At 40.1% G+C, this 24,066-nt stretch overlaps 3 protein-coding genes across 3 annotated transcripts; 1 reads left to right on the top strand and 2 right to left on the bottom strand.

The window, feature by feature from the left end:
* Nucleotides 1–194: 194 nt before the first annotated feature.
* On the bottom strand, nt 195–5,762 carry nsun4 (NOP2/Sun RNA methyltransferase 4). The gene is made up of 8 exons (XM_082513772.1): nt 5,610–5,762; nt 4,180–4,399; nt 3,771–3,918; nt 3,529–3,683; nt 3,242–3,402; nt 2,999–3,123; nt 2,711–2,843; nt 195–2,574 (listed from the first exon to the last, which is right to left on the bottom strand). Exons 1-8 carry the CDS (start codon nt 5,700–5,702, stop codon nt 2,431–2,433), a joined length of 1,179 nt encoding a protein of 392 aa, XP_082369898.1. The 5' UTR covers nt 5,703–5,762; the 3' UTR covers nt 195–2,430.
* Nucleotides 5,763–5,872: 110 nt separating this feature from the next.
* LOC309694054 (cytochrome b-c1 complex subunit 6, mitochondrial-like) lies at nt 5,873–8,634 on the top strand. The gene is made up of 4 exons (XM_082513773.1): nt 5,873–6,034; nt 6,412–6,468; nt 8,027–8,188; nt 8,262–8,634. Exons 1-4 carry the CDS (start codon nt 5,987–5,989, stop codon nt 8,292–8,294), a joined length of 300 nt encoding a protein of 99 aa, XP_082369899.1. The 5' UTR covers nt 5,873–5,986; the 3' UTR covers nt 8,295–8,634.
* A 100-nt stretch (nt 8,635–8,734) lies between these two features.
* pif1 (PIF1 5'-to-3' DNA helicase homolog) lies at nt 8,735–18,072 on the bottom strand. The gene is made up of 13 exons (XM_082513771.1): nt 17,983–18,072; nt 17,193–17,754; nt 16,903–17,026; nt 16,612–16,737; nt 15,688–15,841; nt 14,967–15,081; nt 13,744–13,850; nt 13,391–13,530; nt 12,706–12,812; nt 12,513–12,600; nt 12,224–12,369; nt 9,604–9,795; nt 8,735–9,327 (listed from the first exon to the last, which is right to left on the bottom strand). Exons 2-13 carry the CDS (start codon nt 17,742–17,744, stop codon nt 9,280–9,282), a joined length of 1,899 nt encoding a protein of 632 aa, XP_082369897.1. The 5' UTR covers nt 17,745–17,754; nt 17,983–18,072; the 3' UTR covers nt 8,735–9,279.
* Nucleotides 18,073–24,066: the final 5,994 nt, after the last annotated feature.

Here is a 24,066-nt window from a genome sequence, read left to right as displayed (position 1 = left end):
GCAGGAAGAGCAGCTTAACTACTACAACCTGCAACATTCCTCCATGTGTGTCTTTACCAAACAGACACCTTAAAGTTTACTTTGAACCACTGACGGCACAAACACCGATTTAACTATTAAAACAACCTGCTGTAGATGCTCAGTTTTAACATTCATTCCGAGCTCGTGAGGCACAAGGTGAAAACATCAAACCATTAGTGTTTTTGCAGGTTTATTAACAAAAATTGTACTAGAAAACACAGCGGAAGCATGTGGGTGTGTAGTTAAATCCATAATATTCATCTTTCTAATACACAGCATGTCTCCCTAACACAGGCTTACACATAGGGACACAAACGCACAGCGCTTCATTGGCTAATTCAATAATAAAGCAGGCAGCCAGTCGAGTCTATAGACAGGCAGAATAGAGAGTAACTCATCTCTAACAGTCTGCCGTCTCCTGAGTGTTAAAACATGTAAATTTATGTAGGAGCCCATAGGAAACACATATTTACAATACGTTTAGGTAATCACAAGATATGCGAGGAGGCATTCGAGGCCCTGGGGACGAACGCAGTCAATACAAAAATAGTTTTTATGTGTCATTAATTCCCCCTGCATTCCCCGATACATCCCCCTTTTACCGCAGTAATACAGTAATCACTCACAATCGCACAGAAAATTATCTGCACTCATCTGTGGAACAAAAAAAAGCGGAGGGGCAAAACGGGGCGAGTCGTCCCATTTTAGCTCTCTGCTGCCTCTTTAATGTTCATCTGGGAGCCGCATGGCTGACGTCCATCCCGGCACGGGGATGGGAGTCAGCTCCGGAGCAGCTTAATGACAGTGGGATGTGGATGGTGGACTCGTTAAGAAACACGCACACACAGAGACACACACCTTTTTTCATGCTACATTGCCTGGGCCAGGACAACATAAAGGGTCATCGGCGGTGTGATGGAAAAAAAAAGAAAAAGAGGCACCTCTGCGCTCACATTAGGCTGTGATAAGAGGAACCATTTCACCTCTGAGTGATGCCGATGCAAAAACGGACTCAATCCAGCTATAGTAATGAAAGCTGCGCAGATTCAGATGTGAGAAGCCAAATGGTCAAAGAAGTCATTACCTGCCTTTTCATTACGCCCTCCTCTCACACAGCCATATATCGCATTATTAGGCAAAGCCATCAAACCTGATGAATAAGCAAAGAACAAGACAAGCCCATTTTCATTGCCGAGCTAAAGAGAGCAGGTAATTCTGATGGAAATTTGTGTTTTTTTCCCCAAACCACAAACATCATCCCTGTGCAGCTGACAAAGTACAGCAAGACAAACACACATAGTGGAATTACAGTAGCATTTCCACATATAAACGCTCAGTGTCCTCTAGTGGACAAGGAAGATACAGGACACTTGTAATCTTGATCTACTGTTGACACCTAGAGGGCAAAAATTAAACAGCAACTCATAAATAGCTATATATGAGTGGAGGAGACCTTTAAAGAAAATGACACATCCTTCCTAATTGTAATCTTAATCCTCTGTCCATTGTTTTCTTGTAGCTATCGCCTGTAACTTACGAGCACCACTTAAATATTAACATTTAATCACACTCAAAATGTGATAAGAACGTAAAGTGCTGACTAACAACTTATTGAATGACTATTTGACTTCTTCTATGCATATGCATATCCTGGTTGTGTGTCACATCTCTTTAATATGTCACAGTAGAAAAGATCTGTGCAAAGAACACTCTGGTGCACAGTGTGCCCTCGGGTGATTTCTAGTGATAATGTAAATTTAACTTACATTAATTTGAATGGTTTACTGATAAAAACCTAAACATCCACATCGTCAATAAGTGCTTCCGCATCAATCATGATGACCAGCATGAATGATGAGGACACTGACAGGACGGGTCAGTGCAGGCCAGACTTTAGGAAGTACTCCTCACATCCCTTTGAAACTAAAAAGAGGTCATTCATCAGCTCGTGCAGCTAGTTTTAAAGCATAAGGACCCTACTAGAAAGCTGCAAAAAAAAAAAAAAGTGTTAGGATTTGGATGGGATATTGTGCGCTCAGAGTCACCTGTCCTCGTGTCTGGTGAATTGACTGATCCAATTCTGCACTGAGGAAAAATCTCTTTCCTGTTTGTCTCATGCTTTACCTGCACAATCTAAAACTGATATTATTTACATGTGCTGTGTAGCCTGCAAAGGTGACCCAGTGTTAAGGCTTAGTAATCATATAGGACTGAGAAAACAGAGGAAAAAGGAGAAACGTCTCTGAGAGTCATGGTTGGCTTAGAAGGCTTCAAAAAGCTCCGGAAAACAGTTATGATGAAAGCCCGGGTCCACCAGAAGCAGTTTGCAAATCCAGCTGACTCCAAATCTGGCAGCAGAGTTGCTCAGTATTTGAAAGTCTCAGGCGAACTTGTGCAAGAGTCCACGTCCTACGTCAGCCTCTTTAACTTGCACATGTAAATGGGTCCAAAGTTAGCTGCTAGGTGCGGGATGACCATCTCGCCCAGGTGGAGGTCCGGAGCGAAGTGAAAGGTGTTCCCGAACATGCGCATCAGGGGCCTCAGATCCACAACCTGAATGTGATCGAGATATGAGGAAATAAAAGAAAAATGGGCAGTTATTCGAGGTCTGATTTCAGTTTCTGTGCGTTTTATATCTCCCACAACTTTGACGTGTTTCTTATTGATACAAAAAAAGTCTCTCACTAACCTGTAGATGGATGCCATCTTTCTCTCGAGCTTGGTAGATAGCCTGTTCAACCACACTGAGGTTCTGGTTCTGTGAGAGCGTGCAGGTGGAGTAGAGGATCTCCCCACCAGGACAAGCAGCCTGGATTCCCGCTCTGCAGGAAACACAGAGGGTTCGATTTACATAACATCTAAATAAAAGTTCTCACTACCAGCTGTTATTTTGCTTAATTGTGCGCATATTTATATGAAACCATGCAAACTTTAACAGCCTCAAAGCCCATTTTGTTCACATTTCCTCCAAACTTACAGCAGCAGCTCCAGCTGTAGCTGCGGGAGCCTGCGTCTCTCCCCAGTCCGATTCTTACTGAATATGTTGTTGTCGTCCTCCATGAGTGAATGTCTGTCTGTGGTGCAGGGAACGTCAACAAGGACCTGAATTTAGAGGGAAAAAAAAAGGAAAGGCTGAACAAAACAAAGTTTTTGAATAAAAACATAACGACAAAGAGCAAAACGTGAAAAGGATGACTGTGACAATGTGGCACTGGCTTACTCTGTCAAAAGTGTTGCTTTCAATTTCCCCCCATTTGGTGCCATCGAAAGAGGTGATGCGCAGGTTCTCATTTGTCAAAAAATGCTTAGGAACATAGCTGTGGAGGACCTTCCTCAGTCGTAGTGTTCGAGACACTGAGCTGTCATTTATGCACAAAAACCCTTTGACGTAAACACAAACAGGTGGACGGTTAACAGCAGAACAGCAAATAGAGCATAGGTGATAAAGACTTTTGGCCCGGCGATTCAAAAAACAAACTGAAAAAGGGTAAAAGTACTTTGACTTACTGATGGCCTGGGTCTGAAGCAAAGCCAGGGTCTTGCCTCCTGGAGCAGCACAGAGGTCAAGCACGCTGTGACCTTCTTGAACATCCAGTGCAAGACAGGGCAGCAGAGATGCTGCGTCCATCAGGTAGTAACCCAACAGGCCGTTCTTGTCTGGCCTGAAGAGGAGAAAAGAGAACTGAGGATCAGACTGCACGCTGCTAGAAGATGCTGTTGTTAGTAGCAGGATAGGAAATATTGCTCACCTTGCAGGCTTGAATCGTGTCACGTCGCCTCTCGGAAACACTAAACACTTGATGTTTGGGCTTAGAGATAGCTGCTCGCCATCAGCGTCAGAGCTCTTCATGGAAACATCACTAGGTTCCTCTGATTTTTCCTCCAAGCAAGAAGGAACTGCAAATTACATGCCAGTCAATAGATGATATACAGTAAGTGAGTTTTTAATAGTGTTAATTACTAAGATATTGACTTTTCCCAGTGAAATGTTTTAGTAAATAGTCTATTGAATGAATTTAAATCAAATCATTCACACTCCAGCGCTAGCTTCATAAAATTTTCTGAACTCTTCAGAGCATCAGAGATTGCCACAGCACAGCATTTCCTGCATCAGTAATAAGCAATAACCATAACTGTGACTGAGGCTAGCGCACTTACCGTCTTTCTCTCTTTCACTGATGAAATCTACGCATCCCTGAGCTTTGAGCTCTGTCAGAGCAGCGTTATGGGAGAAATTATTGAGCAGGGCTCCATATTTTCTCTCTGACAGCATGGCGAGTCGCACTGAGGGCCACAGCTGCCCCAGCTGAGTGCTATAGGTGGCGTCAAAGTGATGCACGGCCAATCTGGTGGGTGGGAGCTTGGGACGTGTAGCAGCCTGTCAGAGAGCAAAGGAGGAGGACATTTAATATAAATGTTAATTCATTTTTATCAATGCTCTCTTTGTGCCAATTTCAATATAAAATTTAAATGCCCAGGAGAGTGGAAAGCTGGCTTTAATACGTGTAAAATTAGAGTAGACCTATAATGTACATCTGTGTACAAATATATGTACCTGACCATTTTCAGAGGCAAGTTTTCTTTTTGTAAAGCCACACAACACTGACCTATGAATCATTTCAGAACAAATGATGATGAACCAGGGTTGTGTCTTAACAAACAACTTAACAACTTAACAAAGAACCAGTTTTAAATTGTATCTTTAGGCACTTTGTTACTACCAGGCTGTCACAAAACACATCATCTCTTCCAATTTCTTTAATTGAATGTAAAATGAATGTAAAAAAATGCCAAAGATAAAACAGTTTGATAGACAAAAAACATCATTTTTGGACTGATTTGACCAAAGAAACCAGACGAATCGAGAAAAAAAAGGGGCTAAAACCCCCAAACTATCTACAATATGAACAGCATCTGAAAGTCATGTTGGGTGTTGGGGATCTCGTCAAAATGGATGAAACTATAAACACAGAAATGTATGGTCAAATTTCAATCCACTTTGCAACACATCTAGGAAGTGTCTGACTGGCAACAGGATAATACAAGTAAATCTGGATACAAAAACACAAAGTGAAACACTATCAGTCATGGATTGGACCTCCCCAGAGCCCGGATTTCGACGTTCCTGAAACAGTGTGGGGTCATCTTGACAGATAACAAAACAAAAGGCAGCCAACATCCAAAGATGAGCTCTGAATGTCCTTCAAGAAGCCCGAATAACTATTTCTGAAGATTACTTAAAGAAATGACAATAAGCTTGAATAAAGATTAGGATCTCAATCTCACTAATAAGAGAGTTCCTGCTGTGCTGAAGAATAAATGTGGTCAAGGCAAATATTAACTTTCAAGGTATTTAGACCTGTACAACCTCTGTCTTTACCTTATATCAGAATCAGAGTGAGAATACTTCATTAATCCCTAAGGAAATGATGTGGGTTACAGTTGCTCCAAGACAGTAACAGACGAAACGATTTAACTAATACAATATGTTACAGAGTTTACCATTTTTTCTCTTTTTCACTGTGTTTAGCAGCCACACGAGATCTAAATGCAAATACTGTCTGGCATTATTAATGTTGAGCACGTACCCATTTCTCTTTCACTCGGTGTCGTCTGGGTGTCAAACATCTTAAATCTTTAACTTTTCTTAACAGCAGGCTGGTGTCCCAGAGCAGCGCCATCTTGCCGTGCCCCTGCTTTTTTTTCGTCCGACTTTGCGCTGACAGTTAAACAATGGTTCCGCACGCATTGAATATTTGAATGGGGTAGGGCCTTATACAAAATGGAGATCTGTTATTGGTTCACATGGACATCAATAATTTCAGTCAACCAATAGGAAACGTTATCCGGTTATCCTTCTAGTAGTTTCCGGCGTGTGACCGACCTCGCGTCCTCGAACAGAAGTAGTGAAACCGAGGAGTTTCAGCTTTCTGAGTTTTATTTTGTAAAATTGTCAGACATAACCATGGTTTTCGAGAAAAAAATGCTCACACACGGGGACCCCGACGATGAGGTACCGAAAAATATCGTATTGTGTCTTTATAGACTGGTCTGTGTGTGTGTTTGACGAAGTTACCCAAATCTGCTGCTCAGTTTAGCGGTGTAACCTGCGAGTTTACTGTCAGCTCCTTTTAAGACCCTTTAATATAATTATCGCCATTAAACGAGGCTGGCAGCTGACGGTGTTACCCTGAGAGACTGCTTATTTTAACTGTGACTGATTCAGTGCGTTTCATACGGCACAGTTTTATTAGGTGATTACAATATCTGGACATTCTTTAACGTAATTAATAAAAATGTACACAAAACTTAAAAAAAGCCCTATAAATCTGTAAGCTGTGCTGGGTTGTAACTGGATTTTAAAACATTGATATAAATGTCTCTGAATAGGAGGAAGATGCCCCTGCTGAGGAGGAGGAGGAGGAAGAAGAGGAGGAAGAGTTGGTGGTAATTGTTTATTTATTAATACTTATTATAACAACATGTATTCTGGTCACAAACAGCTTTTTATGTAGGACGAAAGGTTGAAAAAAACCCTCATACCGGATGGGTTAAAGTCTGACTGATTTATCGGCGGGCCAGTATTATCAGCCGATATTACCTATGTGTCTGTGTATTGGTATCAGCATTTCTATATAACGAATTATATATTTAAAAAAGACAAACAAAAGAAACACCCTTCTTCTATGGTATAAGTGTTGATGAATATTTTGTCCGCCAGAGGGCACTCTGCAGCTTCCCTGCTTGCAAAACTTGTTTGATGCACAACAAACCCAATAACCAGCTGATCTGAACAGTGTAAATAAGTTGATTAAAGAAAACAAAATGCCAGTAATGGATATTGGAGAAATCAGTTTGTTTTCTGTGTTTGAAAGGAAAAGAAATGTATCAAAATACCAGATTTTTACATCACTAGATATAGTATAGGTCTTAAAATATTTACTGGAAGAGCTAGGAATGAGCATAGTGGTGCACAACAAGGTAAGTTTAGTGGCTTAGTGACGGATCTCAAGCTTAACATCATAGTTTTATATTTTAGGAAATCAGCTCTCTGTGTACCTGGTAACTTACGCTGAAAACATATAACCTAGTCTGGAGGTGATCTTCAGAGTTGTGAGTTAAAATCAGTTGGAAGTATTTTCACTGACTCATGTGCGTGTATTCATTTGGTGATGAAAAACATGTATAAATGTTTTATATTTTGTTTTAATCTGCTATTAAGTCTCTTTTGTACTGCTAGTATTGCACCTACTAGAAAACAGAACGGACAGCAGAATACCTGTTCAATCATTCAAATTAATTTCACTTTGATCTGCTAAAATAATAATGCAGTTTCCACATTAGGCTGTGGGACAGTAACCTTCAATGTTTAAATGGATCCAGTTTAAAATTTCTGAGCGCAGCCATGATGTTAGAGATAAACGGCAGCACTGAGAGCACCCAAGTGTTAAAATAATTAGCTTAAAAGGTTTGTTTTATTGCTCGGTAGAGTAAATCACTTGATTAACATTTTTCTACAGAAATAATAAACAGCACTCCAAAGGGCACTCGTAGGGATCATTTTGAGTAATATGATGCTTCCACAGCATGTCTTTTGTCCTGTCTTCCTTCTCTCACCCCAACCGGTCGCAGCAGATGGCCGCCCCTCCCTGACCCTGGTTCTGCCTGAGGTTTCTTCCTGTTAAAAGGGAGTTTTTCCTTCCCACTGTTGCTAAAGTGCTTGCTCATAGGGGGTCATATGATTGTTGGGTTTTTCTCTGTATGTATTTATTGTAGGTCTACCTTACAATATGAAGCGCCTTGAAGCAACTGTTGTTGTGATTTGGCGCTATATAAATAAAATTGAATTGAATAAAATGCCCCATTTTGAGCACACAGAAAGCCTGGCTTATTAAACCTCTAACTTCATTATAAAATCACCTTCATGGTTTGAGAGTTGTTGTTTTCCTACCAGAGTTTTTGCCATCATTTTCCTGATGATTAGCATGGCTTCCTTTCTTTTTAGGATCCTCTAGAAGCGATAAGAGCCAAGTGTGAGGAGACTGAACACTGTGTGCACTACAAGGAGCGTCTGGAGCTCTGTGAAACCCGGGTCAGTTCAAGGTCCAACACTGATGAGGAGTGTACAGAAGAACTCTTTGACTTCCTGCATGCGCGGGACCATTGTGTAAGTGTGCGCTAGACAAAGGAAAGATTATTCTCCTAGTGAAGATGCTCATTGTGCCACTTTCTGTCTACAGGTCGCACACAAGCTGTTCCACAATGTGAAATGACAACCCGTCCAGTAGACCCGATATAATTTCTGATAATGTAAAATAATCTACAAATGAAGCCTGTTGTTGTTCTCCTGAATTCCCTTTGACTACGTTCCTGACACCTGTTTGTATGCAGTGCATACTAATATAGCTGATAGCAGTATCGACATCAAGAGTCACTAATAACATATTGGAGCATACACTTTAAAAATTTGTGTCAAGAAGGGATTGGCTGTAATGAAAATGTGATGAGGTGGAATGTTGGAGCAAATATGCTGCTACAGTAATGGAAACCGGCTCAGGTTTGGTCATGACTTCACTCTGCTGACCAGAAAATAAAGGTTGTCTTTGGATTCCACTTAGTCTGAGCTGCTTCTTTTCAGAGCATCCGCGTTCTCGGGAGGACTCCATGACTGATGGTTTAATTAGTTTTATCCAGCCACTAACGCTAAATGGTCTCACTGATGTTTACGATGACACAAAATTGGTCTCTGGCATTTCTATTTAATGGCACATGCACTGGAACACTTGTCCCACGTTTGCAATTTTTGAAAAGCAGTTGAGGTAAAGTTAATTAGATCAGAGCATTTTTTCTCTCCCCACAGCTTTAACACAGACACGGTTAATTCCCTTACATCATCCCAAACGGGTGGGAGAATGTTAGGAGTGGATGCTGCCACTCGGTGACTAAAGGCAGCTATAGATTTTATTTTCTCCCCGAGACCTCTAAAGCCAAGGAGCGTCATTGTTTGAGTGTTTTTCCTCCCTTAAATATTAAGGACTGATAAAAAACTTCACACAAATAATTTGGCTAAAATTTTATTTGAATACATGTAAAAAAATAATTTAAAAAAATAACCTCTGAAAAAAAAAAAAGTATAGTGATGAGCAGATGGTGGCAGTGTGACTCCAAGTAGAGATTGAAGTCTCAAGAAAATAAGGTTAAATGGTGAAATAGCTCATGCACATAGTGCATATCATTAGAGTGGATTTAGAGCCAGCCTCACCATGCATTTTCTTTATTGTTGCTAACAAAATCATCCATGGAGGCCTGCAGAGAAAAATGAGGACAAAGAAGATCATAAGTACAGCTGGTGAATGAAGTTTTTCATCCACAGCACTCCAGTGTAGTTTGATCCATCTCACCAACTCTAGGGAAAAAGGAGCTTTCCAAAATATTACCTGAGAGATTTGGTCTCATTTTGTTCTGCTTAACATAAACTTAACATTGAACTATATAAAAATGAAAATGAGAAACTGAAAAAAAAATGAAAATGTGAGATACGAATAAACATTTTCTACAGGCTGAGGTAATATTTGCCCTCACCTGCATGAGCAACCTTTCCTTCCTCAGTTTTCTGTAGAAGAGGAGGACTTCTGGGTCTGCCCGGACCACGCGGGGGTCAAAGTCCATGACCCTTAGACCCTCGAGGCTCCGAGCCCGAGACAGGGCCACGTAAGCCTGGCCACTCTCAAACACACGAGCCAAAGATATTTCCACACAGTCCAGCGTCATTCCCTTCAAAACAAAAGCATAAAACCATAACATGATAACCATCATTGTTACATAAAAACAACATGTACTGATGGAAGTCCAGTGTTTGAAAAACCCAAAAAGCTGACTACTCGATTCTAGGATTCAACTACAAACCCCAATTAGAAAATTGTTATGTTGCTGCTTAAATTGCAAATAAAAACACAATGTACCATTTAAAGAAAACATTCGCTCATTTTGAATCTAATGGCAGCAACAGCTCTTAAAACAAAAAAGTTGGGACAGGGTGTAGCGTCCACTCTTCTTTTAGCAACAGTCCATAAACATCTAAACACTGAGAAAACCAGCTGCTGGACTTTGGAGAAAATTATTATTATTATTCTTTTAAAACCCAATAATGTTTCTGACCTGATGTTCATCCAGCTGTTTCTTTTTAATACCACTTTTCCAGCCTTTGTCGCCCCCATTTTTTGAGACATTTGCCGCCCCCATCAAATTCATCACGAGCTAATATTTTTCAGGACATGGTAAAATGTCTCAGTTTAAACATCTGATGTGTATTTTTGTTTTGTTGTGAATAAAATCATTGCATTTTTAAATTTTACAAGATCCCAGCTTTTTGTTAGCTGGAGGGAAACAAACAAAGGGTAATTGTTTAGTCTACAGTATAAGATTTGTGACAGGCCAGGAGCATCAACTTTCAGATTCACCTGACCAGCGTATACACCTCCAACCTGAAATTATAATTTATTCAGGTCACACTATGAGGACATTGGTATGGAATCTAATTTTTACATCCTTGTGCCCTGACATGTCTGCTGTAGATCACCCCTTTGCACTCATTGGTCATTACCAATTAACCCAATTATCCAGAGATGACCCTTTTACCTTTAGCTAGATTCTCAGATGGAGGTTAGGATATTGAGTGTGTTGGTGCAGCAGAGCGGAAGATTGCCAATTGTTGAGTTACAGCTTGTGGTTAGATTGGGCCTCTATAGCAATTTTCCTTCAAATTGAATTGTTGCACTTAGTTTTCCCTGCCTGTTATACGTTCATTATAAGATTTAAAATGGCCAGTGGGACTTTCTATGTGATATTGTTGTTTTTGTGCTTTCTAGGTGGCATTAGAACAGTGAGGAAGGGAGAAAACAAGAGAGAGGAAGAGGACAGACCCTGGTCTGGCCAACTCTTTAACAGAGAGCCAGTCAAGTAAATTTGTGTTAAAATCTCAGAAAATGAAGAGATAATTAAAAATAAATAAATTTAAAAAAAATCAAAAAAATCTTACATTTATAAAGATATTATTCTGGTATATTTTAAGATGTGAAAAGAAAACTAAATTAGTGGTGTGTCCAACAAGCCAAAACAACTTGTTACTTTTACAATATGTTTGCTAATGTCAGCTATAGACAATAAAAAGCCTTTGAAATCAAGCTGAACATTCAGAACATGTTAAACAGAGGAACTCTGTACTTCGCTCATAGTGACAAACAGGAATCTGCGATTAACTGATTTTTAAATTGATCACAATGTGAATTATTTTATTTTATTTTATTTTTTTAAATAAAGTCAGCAATTGTAGCGATTAGGTTATGTAGTTTTTACTGCATAGCCACCACTGTTCCATTTTTGTAACTGGTCCAAACTAATAAAGATAAAAGCAATAAATATATTGGATGGCAAATATTTCCATGTAGTGGAACATAGAGTAAATTAAATATTCATTATATTCCATATATTCCTTTTTCTAATTTTTTATCCCACATTTTTAATTTATTACACTGAACACTGACAAAGTGCAGCTTTTCAAAGTTGGTGACAGAGAGAAAAAGATGTTTAGCAGGTATAATGTTCACCATCTGCAAACCATGTGACTAGATCAAGTTTAAAACAATATTTTTATAGTTACAAAAGGAGAGAAATATGTTTCCAGTAACAAGTGCAAACATGTCCAAAGAGTTTAAGGCAACTAACAGGCTCTGCTTGTACAACATTTCAATACAATCCATTTTATAGCTGTTGCAAGGCGGTGGACCATTGAACATAATTTGGCATGCAAGACAATCCAAATATAAACATACTCAAGCTTTCTTTTTAAAAAGAAAAATACAAAAATGAGCACCATCTGCACCTCTGAAATTGCCTTCTGTCTTCCTCTCACTCTCATGTTAACCAGGAGGCAAAGTGAATAATATGATGCTGGAATTAGACCTAATCATGCCATTTTTTTGTTGTTTGTTTTGTTGCTGTGAGGCAACAGTGCACCACCGTGCTTCACAGTTTTGAACTAATTTTTCATTTTTTAATTTTAACTTTTTAAATAATCATGTAAACAGTTTATCAAAGACAAACGCACATAAAACACTGGTGTCCCATGACAACACCAAACAACGTGCTCTACAAAGAAAATATAAGGTCATCATCGGGAAGTGAGCACCGAATGTTTACTGACCTGGCTCTTGTGGATGGAGATGGCCCAGGCCAATTTGAGTGGCAGCTGCTGTCGGCTCAGGTGGATCCCACCACCGGACTTAAACACCCAGCGCTCTGGCTTCAGCACCTCTGTGACGCCGCACAGGAAACGCACACGTGGGAGTCCTGTGGAAACAAACAGCATTGGACAAGATGCCAAGGATGTAGACAAGTGTGTTTCCTAAAAAAGTCAAACTAATATGCAATCCTGTCTTGCCATTGCTTCCGTAGGATTTTTAACAAATATATTTTCACAGCTAGGTACGGACCATGTTTTCCAGACTCAAAATCAACCACGACACCTCGTGCTCCATTCACCAGACCTCGAGCAACATCCAAGTTCTTTGTTAGCATGACCTTAAAAATACAAGCAAGCAGCAGTAAAGCAGGTGTTAAAAAGGGTTTGTGTAAAATAAAATGGTTTCTCTGGGAACACACACACACACGTACGTGCACACACACCTGAGCTCCCACTTTGAGTTGGATCAGCCTGCCGACAGGACTGTGAGCATCTATAGTGTTGACCAGCACTGGGTCGCTGTCTAGTGCCTCAAACAGACGCGCTGACCCTAAGGAGCAGTGAGAGATTAATTCAACTGAAAACTAGTGGTACTTCTTAAAGGAATGTGTAAACAGACAGTAAATGTGATGGGGGAAATGAAAGGGAAGACCTTAAACATACATATAAAAATCTGTTGCTACTGTCGGCCAAATACACTCCAAAGTTTCCGGAATAGTTGTGTCCATGAAAATACTGGTACACCACTACAGGAAATGACAAAATCAGCACCTTGTTGAGACTGAAAGCACCTGTTTGGGTTCATCTTGGGTGAAACTGGGCATTTGGGGAGGCAGAAACATGTAAACACAACTTGAATGTATAGAAACAGCAGGAAAAAGAGTCAGAGTTGAGCTTTTCACAAAGTTATGGTTTTTTGTTCAGACGATCAGAAATGTCTATGCCAGTTAATGAAACAGTTTGGAAAATAAATAAATAAAACATTTCTCAAATTGCCAGGCAGGACAGACCACACTCTTGAGAGGAAATGGATTATAACAAGGTTGTCCATTTTCAATTGGATCCAAACCAAACAAAGTAACACGTGTTTCTTTTTTTTGTGGGCGGGGCAATCAGAAGAATTCAGACCTGGTAATTGCTGGAGTTTGTTCTCGTTGGTGAGATCCACGTCATCTTTGTGTGTGCACAGCCTGGTCGCTAGGATACCGTCCCTTTCAATCTGATGGTTGGCACTTTTGATCAGCTTGGCTGTGACTTCCTCCGTCACCCTGAATTGTGTTAATTGACAAAAACAAACAAACAAACAAACCACAACCTTCCTTTAAAACTTTTCCTGCCCAATCAGACCAATTCAAAAACCTTAACAGCCTCGAGGACATTTATAACATACGTACATAAGTGGAAACAACATGGTGTAATACAATTTCAGGTGAGATTGCATTAGTTGAACAAAACAAAATGTGATAATGAAACAGGGTTACCTCCCCACCCTCACTGCCTGCAGGAGGGAGATGAAGCTCTGGTCTGTTTGCCTCCGCACTTCCGTTAACTCCATATTGATCTGGATCACCTTACGCCAACTCCTGGCCTGAAGGGTCAGAAAGTGGAAAAGTTCATCTTCCCCAAAAATGCATTAATGCTCTCGAGGAAATACGCAGAACAGAATAGACGTGTTGAAAAATGCAACGACTCAGTGCAGTCTCTCAGCACCAGAAAAGTAAATGCTTAACAATGCATAGAAATCACAGCCTTAACATCTAGTTTACACAAATAAATGCATTAAATATGATATTGTCATCTTTTAAAAATTGCTCTTCTAAGTAAGCCAGTTTCTTTCCAAACTTCTTTTACTTTAAATAATAGGCCTGGAACTAAGGGCCTAATCACTCTGTAATTAAATGGATTTTCACTATTTTATTTGAAATTACAATGCAAGTTTATTTACATACAAATACTAGAATAAGCGCGTAAGGGGGTTAGACTTTTACAGCAACCTGTACTCTAAGAAAATTTAAGTTATGGCAATTTTATGATAATTTTGCAGAAAAAAAACCAACAATATTTCCTTATAGTGCATCACAAATACGCTGTACTTTTCAGGACACAGGCGTAGCATGGAGTGGATCAGTCTCACCTTTTTACATCACATATGTGGACGTGCATAATGGATGTTCTATTATTGAAATGTCCTTTTATTTTAGCAAATTAAATGCAATATGGGCCATTTTCCATTAGCAACTTACAAGAAAAAAAAGTAAATACCATCAAAATTTGCAAGCGTATGTTTCCTTTCACAGTCACTGTTCAAACATAACTTTCAAATCGAGTGTACAGGAAAAGACCGTCTCTTATCCTGTAAAATACCTGGAAGTTGGGCACCATTTAAAATTACTTAAAATGAATAACAGAGTAATATGGGTTTCCTTTTCTATAAAACACCCAAAGTTATGCAACACTTCAAAAGTACTTGCACATTACGTCCAATTCTTTAAGCACACTTAAATTTACTTGCATGATAATTAATAATGCTTTTTCCTGACTTGTTACCGCCGTATTCTAATGTACCTACGTCTTTGTTTTATTTGTAGGTAAATATTTTTACATTGTCATTTAAAATTTTAAAAAGTGGGAAGTTAGACCCTTAGTTACAAACTGTATTATAAAGCATTACCTCAACTTCTAAGAGGCTCCACTATGATCTGACCTGAAAACAGAAGCTGGCTTTTTCTTTTCCCTTAGAAACTGGAGGCAGCTGAAGAAAGTCACCACAAACGATCAGCTGGATCCCTCCAAATGGCTCGGTAGACCTCCTCACCGACCTGCAAGATTTCAAAGAGTTTTAGCCAAGCATTTGTCTGTCAGACAAATTTGACTCTAGAATACTTCGACTCAGAGAGGAGTTTGTGGTAGAATCAGTGACACCAGAGTGTCCACGTCCTGTGGCTCCAAACCAAGCTCAAATCAGCACACCACCAGTTTTTATGATGCGTTTGTGCTGACATGCTGTGTTTGTGTGGTGCTGTGTGTTATGAGCAAACATCTCCACTTTAGTCTCATCTGTCCAAAGAACATTGTTTCACAAGCCTTGTGGTTTGTTTAGATAGAACTGCTTTAAATTTCTCTTTTCAGAGATTTTCTTAGTGTATTTAATTCTTGGTCCACATGTGTGCGTTGTTTTAAGGCAATTTTTACAATACTGCAGATCTAATTTAAACTGACTTGTTACTGCCATCAAAATAAAGAAGTAAAATAATATTTAACAAAATAAAAGATCTTCTTGACTTCAGCTCTAACAAAACCAAACTTTAAGCAAACACTTGCTATGGACTATGCTAGTATGTACATTTACATTTTGGAATAAATTAACATTACAAAGTCATTTTCGATCTCAGTCCAGGAGCCCATCTTTGAATCACCATCCTCACCTAGCTACTGCCTCGAGCTTGTCAAAGAACTGAGCCTCCACCATGGAAATCTCATCAATGATAAGGTGTCGACAGCTAGTCCAGTGCTGGAGCACCCCGGGCCTCTGAGCCAGCTCGATGCACTGCTCCACTGGGGCAGAGCCTGAGCCAATACCTGGAAAGAGCAACGATTCAGAGAATGGAAAGAAGATAGCCAGGAAGAACAAAAATGATTAACACCCTTGCAAATACTCAGCTCACATCCTACTGTATATTAAGATTTAATTAAAAAGGTCTGTTAAAAAGTGAAAAGATATCCGAGGAGCCCGCCTCAAAGATTTAAAGATTCATAAAGTGAAATGGGGCATCAAGCAGACATTGAAATGAGTCCAAGGATGTGGTTTTAATTAACCGAGTAAAGAAACAAAGAAGGGGCCAATTATAAGGACAGCTAAAATGATTATCCATATTTATCAGCTATATCCACTAAAACCTGTAATTTTAAGCAGTCTGTACTTATATAAAGTTTTTCTACATTTTCTATCCAATTTGAGTGTGTTCTTGCCACACGCACATTAATCTGAGTGCTTTTTTGTTTGCTTAAGGCTAAGCACTTAACCTCACACTCCAATGGAAGCAAATCAAGGTTCAGCATCTTGATGTATTCACAATTTAATACATGCAGGCTGGGGAGCCAAGGATCTTCAGACCTTCTGATTAGAAAAGGAGCTGCTCTAACAGTTGACTCCAAGAAAAGGATCAGCAGAATAATTATGTTTGTGCTTATAACCAATTTTCCCATTTCAGTTTTAGAACAAGCTTTAAAAAAAATGATACCTGTAAATTGACCAATTATTTGTGTCATCTTGTTGATGCTGTGGGAAATAAATTGAGCTCCAGATAGTCACAGTGATTATATTAACACACTTCAGATAATTGACTGACCAGCAAAGTTGTGTAACGTTGTTCCTCCGATGTGACACGCAGCCACTCCTGTGCTGGCTGTGGCAAAAGTGCTCTTTGGTGGAAGAGATCCCATGATTCTCTTGAGCAAGAAGGACTTCCCTGTACCTGAAAACACAACCGAGCAATATTTACACCAAGCTGTGTTGATGAAAATGTCACAAGAGGGATTTTATAAGCAAGATGCAGCCTGTAATTTAGCAGAACAGTCAGACAAAACAAGTAGTTTCTCAGTGTCATCACTGTGAAGCTTTATCTTTGTGCACTTTTTACCTGCACTTCCGGTGAAAAAGACATTCTTGCCACTCAGCACTGCACTGAGAACAGCAGCCTGCTCTTTGTTAAGCTTGCGTGATGGTAAGGAGAGGATTGGCTTCTTACTCGGGTTGGCCTTTACCTGGAACAATGACAATATCTGCTGTCATCTTTGTTTAAGTGTAACCCACAGTGTGAACAGAGAGAATGTGTTCAGGACACCAGTGCCTCCTGTGGGAAACAGTCCTGCAGTTTGCTGTGACGCAACCTGAATGTAAATGGGAGAGAGTGCTGTGTGTACAACTCACTGGGCTGAAGTTACAGTCACTCCTGGAGCGTTTGACCTGCTGTCCTGTACCTGCAGCGGTCATCCTATTACTGCGGTCCGTCAGTCCGTTAGGAGCCACTTTGCTTCTCAGCTCCTTGACTTTCTGGATGTCTTTTTGCTGCAGGGGGCTGATGGCCTCGAAGCTGCGGGGCAGGCCGGCCTTGAGCTTCTCTCGGTTGCTCAGAGGCTTGCTGACCTGCCAGGCCTGGTGTTTGATGCTCAGGGTTTTGAGAAAGAGGCTAAGCTGGTCAGTTGGACAGTTTGACATGAGGACCTGGATGTTTTCAGGGACCAGTTTCACGGTGCACTTCCCATCTCTGGCAAACTTGGTGAAAAGTTTGAACTCTTTCAGATGGTAGCTTTGGGGCACTTTGCCGTCGTGGACTCGCAGGATGATCTCCTGGTACTCATTCCGGCCCAGAATTACTGAGGCTTTGCGGATGACCTTCCTCCGGGTGGCCTGTCCCGAGCTGTTGAGCTGCTCCACCGTCACAGTGCACTGAAGCTGTGCGCCGTCCTCTCCCGATAACATCACAGCGACTCTGAGCACAAAAACATACTTAACATGAATTAACAGTAAAACTAATAACACTGTAGCTGCCAGAGTGCATGAATCTTACAAAGAGGAAACGCTACTATGGTTTAAGAAAGTCTGAATTCAAAAGCAGCCGTGCTTGTACTACTCAACCTAAACAAACAACAAAGCTAAATATGCGATCCGGGTTTAAAATCAACCTCTTAACACTGTTTTAAAATACATTTGTGCTAACCTTTGTGTGTCAGCTGCTCCTGCACTTCTGAACGCCGATTTTCAAATTGTCGGTGCGTGAGATCAGCCAATAGCAAAGCGATGCTCCCGGCCAATCAGAGAGAGGAGATTTAACATTACAACCAATGGGAGATGACAAATGACGCCCCCTTGCTTCCTGCGACCAATCAGTGAGCCCGTTGTCGTGACGTTGACTTTTGAGTGAAATACACATGGCTATCCGGAAATTACAATGAAGGCAGACAAATCAGTCCGGTGAGATCTCAACAAAGCAGCTATTCTCACTTCAAATTTAACAGAAAACACATTTAACAGATTGTTTTTGAGTCCTTCGGAAGCATTTGTAGTCTACCTTAAGTGCGCATGCGTCAACCAGTTGTTCCTCCTTTTTTTCTTCAACTTTTTTCTTACTTATTTCTTTGTCTTTTACTTTGACAAAGTAAGTCATGGGGTGTTTGTCACATAATGCCCTTAGGAATTATTAATGTATTCTGATCAATTCTGATTGAATATTATCTTCAATGTATAAATTCGTAAATATTTTTGTGATAAGACACGCTACAGTTAGCAAGAAACCACAAAGACAAAGTACTGTGCAAAAGTCCTGAATCACACGTCGTTTCTTAATATTTTTATATTTTATATGTTACTAGGAAATGGGAACTAGGTGCAGAGATTAATGACTGAGTGAAATACACGTGGAAATACAGTATGTGGATATTGGCTGCCTTTTGTTCTGCTCTGTTAATCCTGTATTGCTTCAGTAATGTTGAGGTCTGGGGATGCCATGACTGATAGTGTCAAAGGTGTGTTTTTCTTTTCATGGATGAATCGTTGGCAGTGTGTTTAGGATCACGGTCGTGCTGAAAGATGTAACTCTTGCTAATCACACACTTTCCAGATGATATTACACAGTGGATTAAAATATGGCCATACTTTTTGCGTTTACTATTCCATTGATTTTGACAAGATCATTAACACTGCTGGCTGACATGCAGCCCCAAACGATGACAAAGCCTCCAGTGTCTTTTAAAGATGGATGTAGACACTCTCCTGACCTCCTCTGTCCATACTGACGGTGATTTGTTTCCTCAGTTCTCCTCAACACACTGCACAAGCAACAAAGTGTTTAAAGAAACAATTTAAAACTGTGTTGTTGGGTTTTTTTTTTTTTAACTCAGTTGTCTGTAATGTGTAGAGGCAACACTGTTTCTACAAAGCCAGTTGGTAAATCATTACATTAAATTCTTTTAATAATCAGACTTCTTTTTTTTTTGGTAAAATAATTCTAAAAAAAGGAAAATAAATGAAACAAACCAGTACTTGAATCTGGAAAAAGAAATGTCCTTCTCTTCTTTTGATTTCTTTTAGTCATTAATAGTATTTCTCTTGACATTATGACTATTGTGGAGGCAGATTTCTTTTCTCATGTATTAATCACATATTTAATCATATCACATTAGTTATAGTAATATCACTTTCTCACTTTACTATAGTAAGAGCACCAGTTTGCAGTGTGCATATAGAATAAATGTGGAGTAATGAGTCCTTGGCAGAGAATGAAGATATTCCCTTTGTGTGTTTAAATCTCAGTTTTACTCTTCAATCTTTTTGCTGCCAGTCTCGTTCTCTGTGCATCTGAGTCGCTTCCTTTGGAAACGGCCTTTTAAGAAATGTGAGTGAAAATGAAAAGTCAAAGCGGGATAGCAGGATGAAGTCCACTTGTGATTCATAAAATGACCTGTCTCCCCAGAGCCAGGACCTCAATGTTAATGAAGCAGTGTGGGATCATCTTGACGGTAAATGGAACAAAGGCAGCCAACATCCAAAGATGAGCATTGAATGTCCTTTGAGAACCCTGCAGAACTATTCCTAAAGACTACTCAGAGAAATTACAATAAAGCTGCCCAAGCAAGTTCAGGCTGTGTTGAAGAATCGTAAAACCCAATCTTTGCCGCTACTACTGTGTTTCCATGTGTGTTTGCACGTCTTTCAATAAATCACTGCACATTTTTCCCATTTTCCTTTGCTTCTGACTTTTAAAGGCTTACTTAAGTGAATAAAAAATGTCTTGCTAAACATTTCACTTACACTTAGCTGTGATCATCCACATTGATGTGATTATGGTGCAAATTTTCTTTTTCTTTTTTTTTTTACATTGCTTTATGTGACATCTAACTTTCATTGTCATGTCTTCAATGTTAGTTAACATATCAAAGATTTTATGAAGTATCTCAGTGTCATATTTGCATGAATAAATGGACTCAAACTCAAAACCCTGAAGACCAATGCAAGTTTATTAAAAGAGCTCAAACACAATTAGAGAATGAAATTACAGTGCAGAGGCTGAGCATCGGGACACCAGAGAGAAAGTCTGATTGAGATTTTATTGCTCTTATTTACTCGTGCTTACCTTGTTTACTCTCAGGTGGGTGAGGCGGGGAGCAGTGACAGTGGACGGTAGACATGCAGGGAATTTCCAGGTAAGCGAGACAAACAGCAGCCATCGTAGTTTTTCAGGAAAGTCTTTACTTATTACATGAAACAGCCAAACCTTGAGAACGAGAAGGCAAAGTCAAATTATGGGAAATAGTGGAAGTTTCACCTGGCCCTTTGAATCTCAGTATAATGAACAGATGTTAAGCAGCGGTGCTAGCTGGAGCTAGAGACAGCAGTAACCTCACATAAGTCCAGGACAAAACCAGAACCCTACCCAAACTCCACCTGAGAGCAAAGAGAGAGAGAGTGGCAAAGAAGGACGAGAAGGGCTTAGCCGAATGATGATATTCAAGACTTGATTTAAAGATGCAGTGTGTCTGCACACTCCCATAAAACTCTGATAACTCAGTTCAGACTCAATGAATTTCAAACAGAATGCCCTGATCTTTCTGTCAGGGAACACTGTGTGCTTTTAAGGCAATATCAGGGCGTCTGATCGCTTTAAGAAGTCAGACACTCAACCTTGACATGTATTTAAATATATGATTAATGTATTATTTAATTACTCGGCAGACAGGTACCATATATTCATCTTACATTGAATCCCTGTCTGTCTGGAACATCTTTAATGTTGTTTTTTAAATATATAAATACTCATTCATTTCACAAAAAAACTAATAATGCAGCCTTTTTTCTGGGGTCACTATTTGCCCTTAACATTTAATCTGTCCGTCAGTTCCATTTCACCCATTTTGTTTCAAACTTTTTGTGGCGTAATAATAAAAATCCAAATTTAATGTTGTGGAGAAAAAAAAGTAAAGCTTCTGGTCCCGACCAGAACACGTTCTTTTGATTTTAGCACTGCTGGGATTATGTCCATTGAAATTGCAACTGTGCTAACCTTGCTGCAGGCAAAATGATAGTCAGCTAGAGTTTCGACCTTAAGCTGTATAACGTCAGAGGAACTTTAGATGCTCTGCAAGCAAAAGCAAACCACATTTAAAGCTCTGAACGTGTTTTACTGTAGAGCTCATTCTTTTGGGTGAGAGTGTTCCTGTTATGAAAAACAGCACGTTGTACATCAGGCTGCGCTCTCTTACAGTTCAGCTGCTTAACATTTAAAATGTAATCAGAGGTGTTGCATTCCCTTCGGACAATGGACTTCACCATCTGCACCGGTGGTACATTTATAGTAAACACTGGCTTCTGATGTTTCTGCAGATACTATGGTGACCATAACACATCACATGGCCCTGTTGAAAAAACAAGTTTTAAGACTTTGTATTCTAGACAAACAGAAAGCCGGCAGCATCAATACTGGTTTCCCAGCATTATGAGGAGATGGAAATATGCATTTCAGAAGAGGCTGTTTAAAAGCTTAAGTGCAGATGCGATCATTTAAATGCATTTTGACCCATTTTCCCTCAGCAGTTGATGCATTAGAACACATTTTCATTAAAGGTGACGGTCTGGGATCGGTCTGCTTTTATATAAAGAGATGGAACCCCAGGACAGTATATGCAATTTTCATCTGACCTTTAACTTTGGCCATTAGGTGGGCAAATGGTAACTGTAGGTGGCTTACATCTCCCACAATCCCATAATTAATTTACTGGTGGCGACCTGTGGGAAATGTGTTTGTATCAGATTATAAACCAAATAAAAGTGATTGATAAGATACATGTGAGATTTTGCACTGACTTGTGGATGCCTGCATTACACTTGACATAATTTTTACATAATATTTAGGCTATTTCTTTCTAGGTTTCTTCTCTTCTTCCTTTTTGCCTTTGTGGCATTTCACCACAGTAGTAGAGAGCAGGCAGAAATAAATCTTACTTGTACGCTGTTAAAATAAAGAGCCCATCCACCCAAACATATGCCTGATGACACTTGATTGCGCCTTTTCACAATCCCACACTAATCACATATAAATAATGTGTAGTTTCTCACCATTGTTGTATGTATTTTTTATGTGGCTCTTTTGTTATGAGACAGAATATTAAAAACAGCCTGTACACCAACTGTGACACACAGTGAGCGAAGCTCTCCACGTTATCCGTTTGTTTTCACTTCCACAGACAGAGAATGTCAAAAGGCTCCAGTGAGAGAAAATAACCAATTACTAAAAGCATTTAGGCAAGTTTGTTTAGTGCTTTATTAGGTACACCTTCATCATTAACACAAATATTGTCATGGTCCGGGTGTGTGCCAGTGTGTCTCCCTCCGAGCCGGCGTCTCCACCCCTGGGAGGGGCCTCAGTGGTTTTTGCTGATCGTTGACATCTGTGGGTAATTAGCCGGGGGACTCATAAGGCCAGCGTTCTCAATCTCTCTTCGCCAGATTCTCTGCTAAACATCAGTCAGTGCAGGCCACCACCATAATTTCCTTACGTGTTTTTTTGTGAATCACTTTTGCTTCACTGTATGTTTGTTTTTTGTGCGCCTCCCTTTTTCAGCTACACCTAACTGTTAAACCCCTGGCGAAGAGCTTCTACTTGGATGCTGGACCTTCTGGCAGTCCCTCAGGCTACCACCAAAACTACCTACCTGCCTCTCTGCCTCCACGCCAGGAGTTTTTGGATTTACACACCCGGATTACTCCCCCTCTATGTTATCTCCGACCTCCGTTGGCAAGTACACAGTACGAAGGAGGATTTTGAGCCAAACAACATATTCATATGCCTCCTTTATCTATGTTTTGAACATTTGCATTCTGTTACAGTGACCCCGACCTTTCCCTGGACCTTTTGTGACTTGCTTTCCAGTCCAATCCCCGGACCCGGACCAGATCATTATTTAGTTAACGTCTACGCTCACCTTTTGTTTATGAATATTTTGTGTGCACATTAAACATTATTCTTAAAATATATTTACGAGCTGTTCGGCGTCTTGCGTTTGAGTCCTGTCACTCGTCTGAAACGGTCCCGGCCGTAACAAATATATAATCAGCCAATCACATGAAAGCAACTCATTGTATTTAGGCGTGGTCTAGATCGCCTTCTGAAGTTTACACTGAGCATCAGAATGGGGGAAGAAAGGTAACTTAGGTGACTGTGATATGGTTGTTGGTGCCAGACTGGCTGTGTCAGTCTGACATGGCGGACCGTGTGGAGAGAAGAGAGAGCAGACCCAAGTGCAGGTAGTGAGTAGCTGTGAGTGAGTTTTATTTATAGTGAAAGACAAAATGCAAACAAAAGCGGATCATGGTAGGGACTTAAACTAACAAAACAACATGAGGAATGTAGAAAACATTACCCAAAAAACCCCTGAGCAGCAGGCGTGAGGAGCTTGAGACATAAACACCAAGGAGGCAACAATGAACAGACAATCTGACGGGGGGTAAAGGAGAGCACACACTATATATACACAGAGGATAATGAGGAAACAGCCAACAGGCGGGGAACACAGCTGTAACTGACCAGACAAGACGAGACCAAAGGGAAGCAAAACTGAAAACTTTAACAAAGGACACGGAACTATCAAAGTGAAACAGGAAACACACGAACGCAGAGACAGCGAACATTACGCACAGAGACAAGAGTAACTTAACATGAAACGTGGAACACTGGAAAGGTAAGGTAACAAAACCTAAGGACTAGAACTAAGAATATAACATAAACAGAAAACAATAATGAGAATCAAAA

The sequence above is a fragment of the Aulonocara stuartgranti genome (assembly GCF_965226115.1).
Source record: "Aulonocara stuartgranti genome assembly, chromosome: 18".
NCBI classification, from domain to species: Eukaryota; Metazoa; Chordata; class Actinopteri; order Cichliformes; family Cichlidae; genus Aulonocara; species Aulonocara stuartgranti.
The sequence above is the reverse complement of the archived record's forward strand: the minus strand, read 5'-3'. Positions and strand labels throughout refer to the sequence as shown.